General features: G+C 40.8%; 1 protein-coding gene across 1 annotated transcript in view; it reads left to right on the top strand.

Annotated features, from left to right (window-relative positions):
* Window positions 1–13,114, top strand: part of Dnah11 (dynein, axonemal, heavy chain 11) — a gene marked incomplete at its 5' end in the record, with an annotated part of 289,761 nt that overhangs the window by 202,251 nt on the left and 74,396 nt on the right. The window contains 3 exons of the mRNA XM_013023983.1: window positions 2,474–2,707; window positions 6,989–7,135; window positions 12,829–12,942. Coding sequence (XP_012879437.1) covers window positions 2,474–2,707; window positions 6,989–7,135; window positions 12,829–12,942 — 495 coding nt within the window. The remainder of the gene's footprint in view (window positions 1–2,473; window positions 2,708–6,988; window positions 7,136–12,828; window positions 12,943–13,114) is intronic.

Below are 13,114 nucleotides of genomic sequence, written 5' to 3'. Positions count from 1 at the left end.
ACAGCATTGTTTTTCCAAAGCATCTTTGTAGGAAAATGGTGGCTTGATAAACCATTTCGTTTCATATTAGCCCACTTGCTTTTTTTTATTATTATTATTTCCTTCACCACATTTGGCCACAGACATGACTAGCAAATGGTACCAACTGGTTTTCATTGAAGAGGTAAAACTTGTGGGACCAATTCACTGCCCTCCAGACTCTCACAGCAAAAAAATAAAAAAATACAGCATTGGGGCTGCCATTGCCCCCTCTCTCTGTTCTACCCCACCCTCCAGAAGAAAACTGGAGATAAATGAATGGCAGAATAAATAATTTATGCTAATGAAATTACTGCAATTAGTAGTTCTACAATGACCCTTTTAAAAGCCACAGCTGTTAATGTCAGGAAGTGCTGTCACTACTGACCTTATCATAAGAGAAAGTGACAAATTGAGAACGCAGGGAAGACCAGTCATCAAAGAGGTCTGTTCTGGACCGATTAGAGTTTGCTGAAAAACAGTGTGAATTACAACCAGCTGCTCCCTGGCTCTGTGAGTGGCCCATGCTGGGCCATTTTGTTAAGCCCCATAACAATAGTTATTTTGCCCCATTGAGACAAGTTGTCTCCAGCGCCACCGGAAACTACTTTTTCTATTTCAGATTCTCAAATGCAACTCTTGTTAACTGGAGCTTTCAGGGCTGCCTGGCACCCCTCTTCATAGGATCATAGTTGGGCAGGGGCCAGGATATTTTTTTCCTCTGTAAGGAGGTTACATTTGGCCGAGAGAATATTTATCTGTATTATGGAAAACTATACACATACTTTCAGTTCAATAAAAGCAAGACAAGACAGGCAGGAGCAAATTTTTACAAGTTTATACTACAGCCAGACTCCTTTAACAGTAAAAGTTGCCAAGAGACTATGATTGATATGAAATTGATAGAAACTTGCTTGTAAATTTGATTTTTTTTCTTGAATCCACTATTTGGAGAAATGTATGTATCTTGGATCTCTCCTCAATAGAACAAAATCTAGCTGGGTGCCTGAAGGCTCAAACCTTTAAATCCTAGCTCCTCAGGAGGCTGAAATCTGAGGTTCAAAGGCAGACCAGGCAGGAAAGTCTGTGAGCCTCAATTCCCATTAACCACCAAAAAGCCAGAAGTTGTACTATGGCTGAAGCAGTAGAGTACCAGCCTTGAATGAAAAAGCTAAGGGACAGCCCTGAGTTTAACCCTAGTACTAACACAGAGAGAAGAATATTTAGTTTATACGCATAAGTTGATATATTGAATTGAAACACCCCTCCCTTTTTTATTATCTTCTAATTGAAGATAATAAATTTTGTATCTATAACTTTCATCTGTCTTTTGCTTTAAAAGCACATTACTTCAAACAAATCAATTTACTTAAGTCACTAATGAGAAAAGAGATTTCATATCAGAAACAATGCAAGACATGCTGATTTTATGCTTGCTCAAGGACTCACAGTAAGGTTGGAGAGCGAGCTGGATATTTGAGTGTCACTCCCAGCAGTTGGCATTTTCAGCAGCAGGAACTGGCCTGTCTGCTGCACCTCGCTGCAGCTTTGATGGTGCAGGCTGGAATCACTTAACTGTATCACAAGGCACTTGTGAGCAATTTTCCCCAAGATGCCTGAGCATTATTGACAACACTTTGGTAAATTATGTGTGACTTTCCAAAGAGTTGGTGTAGCTCATTTAATTCATATTAATTGATTTTTAGGCTTCCCTTGATTAATTGAACCCGGTTCATCTTGTACAGAATGCAATAAATAATCATTAAAATGAGGGAGATGTGACTCCACAGATTAAAAAGTTAACTACTTCAGAAGTCACTGAGGACGCTGAGGAAAGCATGGAGGAGACACCAGGATGCCTACAGAGTTTCTGTTTTTGTTTTCCTCCAAATGAGAAAAGAAATGGTGTTGGTATTTTTTTCTCCCAGAGGCAGTGATTTGACATACCCACCCAGACTGTTTAATGTGGCTTCTCATTAAACTCTGTTTCTCCATTTTAGCTTTTCTGTTTCTGTTTCCCTGTTTGCAAGGTTATTGATTCTCTTTGTTTAAATTTGACTTTGAAAAACTACAGCAGACCTATGTATTCCTCAGAATATCATGTCTCTATCTCTCCATTTCTCTTTCACATAGTAGATAGATAAAAAAAAAAAATCAAATGGTGAAGAATTGTGTTGGCGTTGTAAGTTGGCTTTTGGTGTTGGTACATAGAACACATAACAATCCTTTGTCTTACTTGGCAAGGAGATTGGCAGGAAAGCTGAATGCTTTCTTGTCATTCTCTGATCTTCCTGCATATCTCTTAAGGATGAAGTAAGTTTTCCTGGCTTCTATAATTTCTTCTGACTCTTAGGCAACAAATACTGCATAATTTGGTTGGTGGTTTGTTTTTTTTAATCTGTGTCTTCTAAATTGCATTTTTAACTTGAGAGGATTTCAATGACTTACATTTCAGCCCCAGCACAAGGATTCCATTAGTGAATTCATGGCACACGTTCATACCAGCGTAAACGAAATGAGTGCCAGATATTACCAGAATGAGAGAAGACATAATTACACCACCCCAAAGAGTTTCCTGGAGCAAATATCACTGTTTAAGCACCTGTTAAAGAGGAAACAACAAGAAGTAGCCCAGAAGAGAGAGCACCTGGTCAATGGCATCCAGAAACTAAAGACCACCGCCTCGCAGGTAGGACCAGAGAAATCACAGTTCTTCCATAGAAAAATGTGTTTCCTTTTGAAACAGTGCTGATCCTGTTTTGATAAGATGTATACTACTAAAATTTGCAGGTTGTGGGCACAAGAAACACCTCATTACTGTTCCCTAATCTAGGGAAAGGCCATTTACTCTTTCCTAGCTGAGGAAAGACCGTCTCTTGGTCTGAACATGTACAGGGCAGTGTGAGCTAATCACCCCTTCCTGTCTTTGTCTCCTCTTCTATCTCCTCCTCTTCCTCCTCTTCCTGGTCTTTCTACTCCTCCTCTCTTCCTCTGACTTCTATAGGGCTTTGAGCTTACAATCAGGAATCTCATTAGCCTAAAATGGTACTAGAATCTCTTGTCTCTGACACTGAATCCCCAGTGAGGGCATCATACCTGGCTCATGGCATGGTGAGGTCCCCAAATACAGTGGTTCTTCTCTTTGACCTGGATGTCTGCTCTGCTCCTGGGAGCCACTGGCTTTCTCAAATGTCATTTCCTCAGACATCAGGCCCTACTACCTCTTTTTTTGTTGTGGTTGTCGGGCTTAAACTCAGGGCCTGGGCACTGTCCCTGAGCTTTTTCTCTTGAAGCTAGCACTTTGAGCCACAGCATCACTTCTCTTTTTTCTGGTGGTTAATTGGAGATGAGAGTCTCACACACTTTCCTGCCAAGGCTGGCTTCAAACTGTATCCTAGATCTCATATTAGGGTGCTAATCTCACTTGATTGTGAAAACCCAATCCAGATGCAAAGTAGGTATCCCTATTGTACTTATACCACAAGACTATGTCTTAGGTAGGAAATGGATTTATACAGAGCAGGAGATTGTGGTTGGAAGCAGAGCCATAGAGAGGGTGTTTTCAGGGCAGTTATGATGAAATGATTTAAGAAGTTGCCTGAGCAGAGTACTGGTGGCTCACAACTGTAATCCTAGCTACTTAGCAGGCTGAGATCTGAGGACTGTGGTTCAAAGCCAGCCTGGGTAGGAAAATCTATGAGTCTCTAACCAGCCAGCAAAAAGCCAGGAGTAGAGCTGCTGTTTATGTGGTAAGGATAGTAGCTAGTCCTTTTTATACACATCTGATCTTGCTCTTCTAGTCCTATTCTCTTCTTTTCTGTTCCCTCTTCCTATCTCTGTTTGCTCTCATTTAAAGTAACAAACCTCTTTCCATAGCAGAGAGTATAGTAGTCCTGCTGAGCTCCTAGCTGCAGTGCTAAGAGGATGACAAAAGAGCTCAGTAGCCATCACGCGTGGCTGCAATTTGTGTCCCTTTGAATGGTGTTTCAAGTTGAACCTGTTCACTCTGTTGTCACCTAAGCTGAGCTCTCTATACTGAAGGGTATGGCGGCCCTTGGCAAGGAAGGAAAGACCAGAGCCATCCTTCCACAATTGTCTTTCCCAAATGACGGATTGAAAGGCAAGTGGTGTGACATCAGTTATTCCAAGAGGTGGCAGCATGCCATTGTTGGTGGTATGCTTCCTTCCTTCCTTCTTCCTTTCTTCCTTCTCTTCCCTTTTCTCCTCCTGCTCCATCCTCTCCCTTTTCTTTGTTCCCCCTCCCTCTGTATTCCCTCTTTCTCTTCCCCCCTCTTTCCCTTCCCTCCTTTTTCCCTTCCCTCCTGTTTGCCTTCCCTCCTCTTTCTCTTCCCTTCCTCTCTTCCTCCTTTCCTTCTTCTCTCCCTCCTTCCCTTTCTTCTTTCCTCCTCTCCATCTCTAATCTCTCCCTTTCTCCTCTCCCCCTCTACCTCCGTACCCTTTCCCTTCCTCCCCCTCCCTTTCTTCACCCCTCCCTCTTTTCTTCTCCTTTTCCTTCTCCCTTCCTTCTCCTTCTTTTCCTTCTTCCTTTTCTTCTCCTTCTTTAACTTCTCCTTCTCCTCTTCCTCCTCCTCCTCTTCTTCCTCCTCCTTCTCCTCCTCTTCCTCTCTTCCTCCTTCTCTTGCTTCTCCTCCTCTTCCTTCTCCTCCTCCTCCTCCTTCTTCTCCTATTCTCCTCCTCCTCTTCTTCCTCCTTCTCCTTCCCTTTCCCTCCCTCCCTGTTTTTCCCCACCTCTTTTTTCTTTTGTGCTGTACTGAGGCTTGAACTTAGGGTGTAAAGGCTAACATTTACCTTTTTGTTCAAAGCTAGCCCTCTACCACTTGAGCCACAGCTCCAGTTCCAGCCTCTTGGTGGTTAATTGGAGATAGGAGTCTGAAAGAGTCCTGCTTAGACTGGCTTCAAATCATGATCTTCATTTCTCATTATCCTGAGTAGCTAGCTAGGATGAACTCAGGGTAACCTGCGTATTGGTCATCACAGATGGCTGTAGTGACATTTCTCCCTAGATGCAGCTTTTCTTCCAGAGCTTCAGTTCCTGGATATTTTAGAGCTAACTGCTGTCTTAGAAACTGGAATTAGGGATGAATGTCATAGTTCTCCCTAGTCTCTTGGATGATTCTTTTGACTATGGCCTTACATAAAACTAGTTTTAATGGCTAAAGAGAACAGGGAAGCAAATGGCACTCTGAAAGGTTACCCTGAGTTCATAAAGAGTCGAAACAGTCAGGCTTATGTGAAAACATAACACAGAAGCAGCGACACAGCAGCTGTGGTAATCTGTCTATGAACAGCCAGCCCTGTCTGTGGGACTTCTAGGCTCACTTAAATAGAGTACTGGGATGCAGCTTTATAAGAGGAAAATCCTGCATTGTCTTTATTAAATGAGTCAAAATAAATGGCTAAGACTGTTTGTTGAATCTATGAATATATGATTTTTAGAGATTTTTTTTCTGTGAAAAGTAGAAGAAAGAGCTAATTGTCACAATCTTATATATTTGGGGGGACTGACTTACAGTTTTTCTCTAGTATTTTACTTCTCTTTGGTTTACACAATCTTCAGACTTTGGAATTCAGTGTTATCTAAGGAAATTAAAACTGAAAAATGGGTGGAGTTATTTATTTTAAGTTTTTAGTTTTGCTAGTACTAGACTTGAACTCAGGACCTGGGCACTCGGGCCTTTACCTTTCTCACTCCAGGCTGTTGCTTACCACTTGAGCCACATCTCCACTTCCAGCGTGCGCGCGCGTGTGCATGCTCGCACGTGTGCGCGTGCGTGTGTGTGTGTGTGTGTGTGTGTGTGTGTGTGTTAACTGGAGATAAGAATCTCATGGATTTTCCTTCCCCATTTGGCTTCAAACAGCAATCCTCAGTTCTTAGCCTCCTGAATAGCTAGGATTATAGGCATTAGCCACCAAGGCCTGCCTCAGAATAGATTTTTTTTAAACCTAAGGCATGTTGTTGCCTCCAGTGTTCTACAGAAGCAGAGTAAGGTTGCTCAGTGGTAGCCAAAAGGAGGAACAGTACATCTGTGTGTGCATGCTGAGCTTCTGGCCACACTTCACTAATACCCACAGAGAGCATTTAGTTTGTCTTGGTAGGTGTTAAGCTCCATATTGGATTGTCTGCATGGGCCTAAACTAAATGCCAGAGAAGGTGAGAAAAATCAAGAGGGCCATTTTGTGCTAGGTAAGAAGACATAGGATCTGGTGGTGGCTGCTTCAATATACTACCACTTTTTCTGCAGATAGGTAAAGAGAGCACTTGTCTTCAGTTTATCTGAAGCTCCTAGCAATTTTCCATTAGAGAATACTAACCATGGCTCTTCCAGCTCACCAGGCAGCATGCTGTCTTGAGCCTGTGGGGGATAGATGGGGTGATCTAACTTCTGTTGGTTTTTCAAGTCCAAAGCTTAAATGACAAAAATGTACACTTCTACTTAGAACTGACACAAATACAAAATGTTTCCTACAAAACCATCAGATAACATTGATTATTTCCTCTTATGTGGGGAGAAATAGGGCTACATTTTTGCAAACGAGATCGCAATAAAATCAGAGTAGAAGCCAGGTACAATAGTTCCCACCTGTAATCCTAGCTGCTTAGCAGGCTGAGATCTAAGGATCATAGTTCAAAACCGGCCTAGGCAGACAAACCCTAGAGACTCATATCTCCATTTAACACCACCACCATCAGGAAAAAAAAAAAAGATGGAAGTGGAGGTGTGACTCAAGTGGTATAGTACTATCCTTGAGTAAAAAGAAGCTAAGGGCAGCTCCCAAACCATGAGTTGGAACTCCAGTACACACACATGCACATGTACATACACACGCACACCAGGGTAGAAACAGTTTAACCATTAGGGATCCCAGAATCCACACGAAAGTAATAAGCTGCATGTGTTATTTGTTGTTATCAGTGCAAGTTATTCAAGAGTACTGACTTTTTCTGCAGGTGGCAGATCTGAAAGCCAGACTTGCTTCTCAAGAAGCCGAGTTGCAGCTGAGAAATCATGATGCTGAGGCTCTGATCGCCAAGATCGGGCTTCAGACAGAGAAAGTGAGCCGGGAAAAGGCCATTGCCGATGCCGAGGAGCGAAAGGTCAGGCTAATTCCACCATTTAGAGTGCTGAGCTATATTTAGCACAAAATAAACCTTTGTAGGTGAACAATTTTGAACAACTTCCTCTCCAGGGAGCATCAAGTCTAAAGAATGATTATAGTTACACATGTAACAGCATTTCACACCATGAGTACCACTTGACCTTTCTTTACATTATGCATTTTCCCAACCTTTTAGCTCTTTAATGCTATGAAAGAACAATAAATACTGAGCTCATTCAAGCATATAATGGATGTGGATCTTGAACATCAGGCCTATTTGTAATACAGTAAAGGTCAGGAAGTCGCCTCTGAGGTTTCTAAAGGTTTCTTGTTTTTAGGCAAATTGAACAACTCCATTGTTAACAAAGCCCATTCTGACACTTTGTGAGATGGTTTTCAAATTTTGCATTTTAATAACATAACTGGAGTTTATTATTAAATCCTAAGCTAAATTTGTTCTTTTTGACTTGATTGAGGCCCTAAGCATTCTGTATTGTGTTTTATTGTTGGAAACAATTACCTTTAAGATTTATATAGCTTTTGCTTTCTTCAGGCTCAGGTTTCCAGTAATTCTTCTGAAATAAATGCAACTTTTGACATCTTCTTTTACCAAAAACTTTGTGTATTGTATTTCTCCAAAGGAATAGCATAGGAAACAGAGATAACTAATAAATAAAAATGTTAAATGATTTATATATATATATATATGTAAGGTAATTTTTTGAATTTTATAGAAAAAGATAATCAGAGTCTAAGTCATTAAAATATAAATTACTGACACTCAGAATCAGTAACCATTATGCCATGATCCTTGCATTTTAAGAAACTAGAAAAATGTGAGTTTCTCCTGTAGTGTTGTCAGCCATTTATGTATACTCAGGTTGTTTTCCTTCTCTTTTTTAATGTGCCTTCAGCATATTTTATTTTGCATTACTAATGCCTTGAACACTATGCTAAACATCGAAACTTTAAATAATAAAAAAGGTCCATTTTATTTGAAGCCAAAGACAAGCAAAGTAATGGCCAGCAAACTTAGAATTGCTGATTTTAGTAATGAGTGTTACCATTGAGTTTCTGACAAGTGCAGAAAGTGTATTATCATATTGAGTAGCTATGTGTCTCACGTGGTGTCATTTTCCTAAGCTGATTTCACCCAGAGGATGCATTGAGGTATCACACCAATGTGTCATGTTCTCATAATTATTGTATCATGACCAATCTCCACCCCTAGGGAGATCTTGAAATTGAATAAGTACTCTAGAGATACTTTCACATTTTTTTTTGTAGGTGGATTCCTAAGATACAATTACCTTAGAGAGGACAAAAAAGGTTTTGGCAAATTAGAACTCATTTCCTGGTTGTTTCTAGAGCTGCTTCAAACATACAAGGCACACACTATTTTTCATAATTATATACCAAGAAGTAAAAATAACACTTATCACTTGGTTTATGCAGCTTATCTAATCAGAAATGTTGAGTACATGCACATATATTTTAAATTGTGTTTTGATTTATTTTTTTTTGGGGGGGGGTGTTAGGTACTGTACCGGGCTCTTAAGAATAGTTACCAAACAATGTGTATTTAGGTAGTTTATATTGCAATGGAAAATCCTGACAGGACAGAAGTAACACATTAAGACATAAGATAAGTTTGATTTAGTGATCAATACTCTGGTAAAAACCAAATAGTTTGAATAGAAGGAGCAATTTTAAGTTGGTGACGGGCAAAGATGCTCTCTTTGTAATCAAGCCACGTGAAACTGAGAAATTAGCACCAGATTACATGCTGTGACATGCATGTGTCACACATTTAGCAGTGTACTAGATGCAATACTATTACTAAAGGGAGGAAATAATAAACTCTTTCTGAGCCTGTAAAATTAAGCTCCCCAGGCTTAGGAGGTGAGCAGTAATAAAAACTAATGCTGCATGGCTCACCAAGAACATTGCCACATTTAATGTGACTACACAAATGTTGGGCTTAGAGACTGTCTTGTAATGTGTCTTGACAGCCTAAGTGGAGAAGTAGGTTGAAATAGTTGCTTCCGATTTATAAAATAATCTAGGGCCAAGTACACCACTCTTGTTGGCCATGACTTCAAGTCATGCAAGCACCACAAAACCTGTGAAAACTAGTTCCATCTTTAAATTTGTCAGTTCAAGTTCCAAAGATTCTGCGAATCCTGTGGTCATTTTCCCAGTGTTCTCTCCCCCTTGGTGGGGTGAGTAGCAGCACCTCATCAACTGAAGTGCTGATGTAATCTCTTCACAAGTTAGACCACCTTGCTTTTGAACCAATGTCCACTGTTGGCTTTTGAGTCTGTTTTCTAACTATGAGTGGGCCTGGGAATTTTATAAATCCGGAGAAAAGAGAAGAGTACAAACAATTTATGTTTTTCGGGGGGGGCACAATAATGATATGTGGTAGATTGGGAGGCATTAAACAGATTGATTTTCACTCATGCCAACCACTCACACTTCTAATCCTAGCTACCCAGGGATCTGAGTAGTAAGTAGTTAATTAGTAACTAGATCTACTGAGATCTGAGGATAGTAGTTTGAAGGCAGCACTGATAGAGGAATCCATGGGATTTTTATCTCCAATTAATCAACAACAGACTAGAGGGAGGTGTCGTTCAAGTGGTAGAGCACCAGCCATGAAAGAGTCAAGTAAAAATGTAAAGCCTGAGTTCAAGCTCCAATACCAGCATATATTCCCTCCCCACCTCCAGATTGATTTTTCTCCCAGTTCTGGGGGCTGAGGTCAGGGTCACGATGTTAGAGGTTGGTTCTCCTGCGGCCCTTCTTGGCTTGCAGATGGCTGCCTTCTTGCTGTGAATTCCCCTGACCCTTCCTCTGTGAGTACTCATCTGTATTGTCTCTTGTGTTTCCAAACTACTACTACTACCTCAAAGGATACTGGGCAGATGAGATGAGGACCTACCCGTATGGCTTCTTTTTACTTTCATTGTCCCTATTCAGGCCCTACCTCCAAAGAAAACTACATTCTGAGATACTGGGAATTAAGGATTCCACAGATGAGTTGTGAATAGACACAACAAGTGCTTTTGAGGAGTTTATTCCTTGTGATTATCACAAAATGTTAGGACTGTTAAGTAATACTAATTAATAGATGGCAGATGATTTCTGGTGTGCCCAATAAGTGGCAGTGTCTCCAGCGCTACTACCCTCCATTGTAGAAGAAAGCTCAGAAATCTGTGAAGCTCTTCCCGTTCTGCAGGCTGAGCCTTGCTCACTGCTCTCTTTGAGTTAGCTCTTTGAAGAAATTGCATTCTTACCACATCATTGAGATGCACAGTATTTTTACTACTCCAATTTCGTTGTACCTTATGGGAAAGGTATTGGGAATAAGAAATAAGCTGGCCAACCTAGAGTGTTTTCTTATTTATATTTGTGGGGTTTTATTTACTTGTTATAATTAATTTGTTTATAAAAACTATCTAAATGGGTGTTATTCTTTAAGTAGTGAAAGAGTCCAAAGAAAAAGAGTTGAGGAAGAATGACTATCCCAGGCTCACAGTTATAGGATATGAAAGCACAACAGCTGCCTACACATCTGCAAATTCTAGCTATCTCGGTGGCTGAGATCTAAAGGATCATGGTTGGAGACCAAGTAGGGCAAACAAATTTCAAGACTCCCATCTCAACCAATAGATAAACACGGTGATGCAGACCTATCACCCCAGCTACATAGTAGGCTGAGACATGGAGGCTAGCAGTTCCAGCCCAATCCAAAAAGTTTTGAGACCTTATCTTAGATGGCATGCACCTGTCATTCTAGCTATCATGGGACATAGGAGGATCAGGGTTCATGTTAGCCTGGGGAAAAAAAAATGAGACCTTATCTCAAAACAGCAAAAAGGGCTGGAGGCATGATGCAGGTAGTAGAGCACCTACCTATCAAGTTCAAGGCCCTGAGTTGAATCCCCAGGACCATCCCTACCAACAACAAACCTACCAACAACAAAAACTGCCGAAGGTTTCTCCCAATGCTGAAAACCTTTGATCCTAAGTATGAAATAAAATGATTTTTTTAAGTGGAGCCATCCAAAAAAGCAAAAATACCCTTAATTCACTGTGTCCTCATGGAAGATAAATAAGCACCAGGCAGTAACTCACTTGCTGGCACACACTTCCTTTCATGTCAAGCACACTGAAAACGTGTTCTCAGAGTCTGCATGGTTCACTCCTGGCATTGCTTAAGGGTTGTGGTTTTGGAGTGTTTTTGGTAAGCTTGCAGGGTTTTCTTATGTACATTAACAGTAGCTATGCCTATGTTAGCAGGAGATCCTGTATCTACCCTGAACCAATTATGTTCATAAAAGGGGCAGTATACAGCAAAATAATGGTTAATCAGGAAAAGGGCAATTACTGCTAATAAAGCTGTACTAGACAACATAATTTGTTGTGAACGGTGTTTAATTTTATGGTATGGTTAAACCTGTTCATTCCAAATCTAGCTGAAGAAATGCACTTTTGTTCACACTTTACATTCCACAATTACCATCACCTCAGGAACCATCCCCCAGTGGGACTGAATCCTGGTGCCCAGTACCACAATGTGAAAATTCTGCCGAGGACTGGAAATCCATTCTCATGAGCCATTCAAATGTTATAGGTATCCTAAGAGGAGAAGAGTAAAATTCTCCTATTGGTTCCATTTAAATTTGAATGTCCTGCATTCAAATCATAAGGCTTTGGGTCAGGAGGCTCAGTGGTTGTCATAGTTCCATAAGCCACAGACAGATCTGGGGTCATGCACCAATGGCTTCTTAGGCCCTTGGAGAAGCCCATAATTGGTCTTCATAAAAATTGTGTCTTCCTTATATATAATCCATGACCACAGTTGAGCAAAAGAGCTTCACATCTGTTTTTGTTGTTGCTGATTTTGTCTATTATTATTGCTTTGCTTTCCTAGATATTTGCTAGTTGTTTTTGTTGGTGGTGGTGGTTTAGTTTGGTTTCACATTTGTTCTTAAGGCCCAGCCCACAGCACTTATAAGCAAATGTTAGCAAAAGCTAGATAGGTGTAGCAAGAATATTTTCTGGTCAAGGTTACTGATCCAGCCTAGATTTCCTTTGGTGGGGGAACTCTGGTGGGCCACTCTGAAGAAAACTGAAAAGCAAGACTGACTGCTAATTCTTTTTTTTTTTTTGGTCGGCCTGAACTCTGGGCCTGGGTGCTGTCCCTCAGCTCTTCAGCTCAAGGCGAGCGCTCTACCACTTGAGCTACAGCGCCATTTGTGGTTTTCTGGTGGTTTATTGGAGATTGGAGTCTCATGGTCTCTCCTGCCTGGGCTGGCTTTGAACCAAGATCCTCAGATCTCAGCCTCCTGAGTAGCTAGGATTACAGGCGTGAGCCACCAGCGCCCGGCTTTGACTGCTAATTCTTATATTGCCATTAGTGGAACTTCAAAGTTACTTGAGTCAAAGTCATACTAGGAATGTTTTGAGATTTGAATCTATTTGATTTGTCAATGTATTTTGTATGTGTTTACAAAGCTTTATACATACTATACCTGAAAGAAAATTAGTCTTGACAATACTTCTTCAGTGCTTTAAAGTACAGGCTAATGAATGATTTCAGTGTGCCCAACCAAGGTCAATCTACACTTTGTAGAAGAGATTCCTGATGTAATTTCTGTTTGTGTGTTTTTCCTCTCTCCATAGGTGACTGCCATTCAAATTGAAGTGTCCCAGAAACAGAGAGAATGTGAGGCTGACTTGCTCAAAGCGGAGCCTGCGCTGGTGGCTGCCAGAGATGCGCTTAATACACTTAACCGGGTAAAGACCATTTCTCCACCTGTGTGTTTCCTCAAAATAGTAGTCAAAGGTTATTAGAGTTTCAGTTACTTAGTAGATAGTAGAACACATGAACCCCAAAAGTTTTTTTTTTCCTTAAGCAAAGAAAAATCCATAGATTATCGAAGTTTAAACCAAACCTTTGAGGCCCTCA

Source organism: Dipodomys ordii, unplaced genomic scaffold, assembly GCF_000151885.1.
Source record: "Dipodomys ordii isolate 6190 unplaced genomic scaffold, Dord_2.0 Scaffold72, whole genome shotgun sequence".
NCBI lineage: Eukaryota > Metazoa > Chordata > Mammalia > Rodentia > Heteromyidae > Dipodomys > Dipodomys ordii.
The sequence above is the reverse complement of the archived record's forward strand: the minus strand, read 5'-3'. Positions and strand labels throughout refer to the sequence as shown.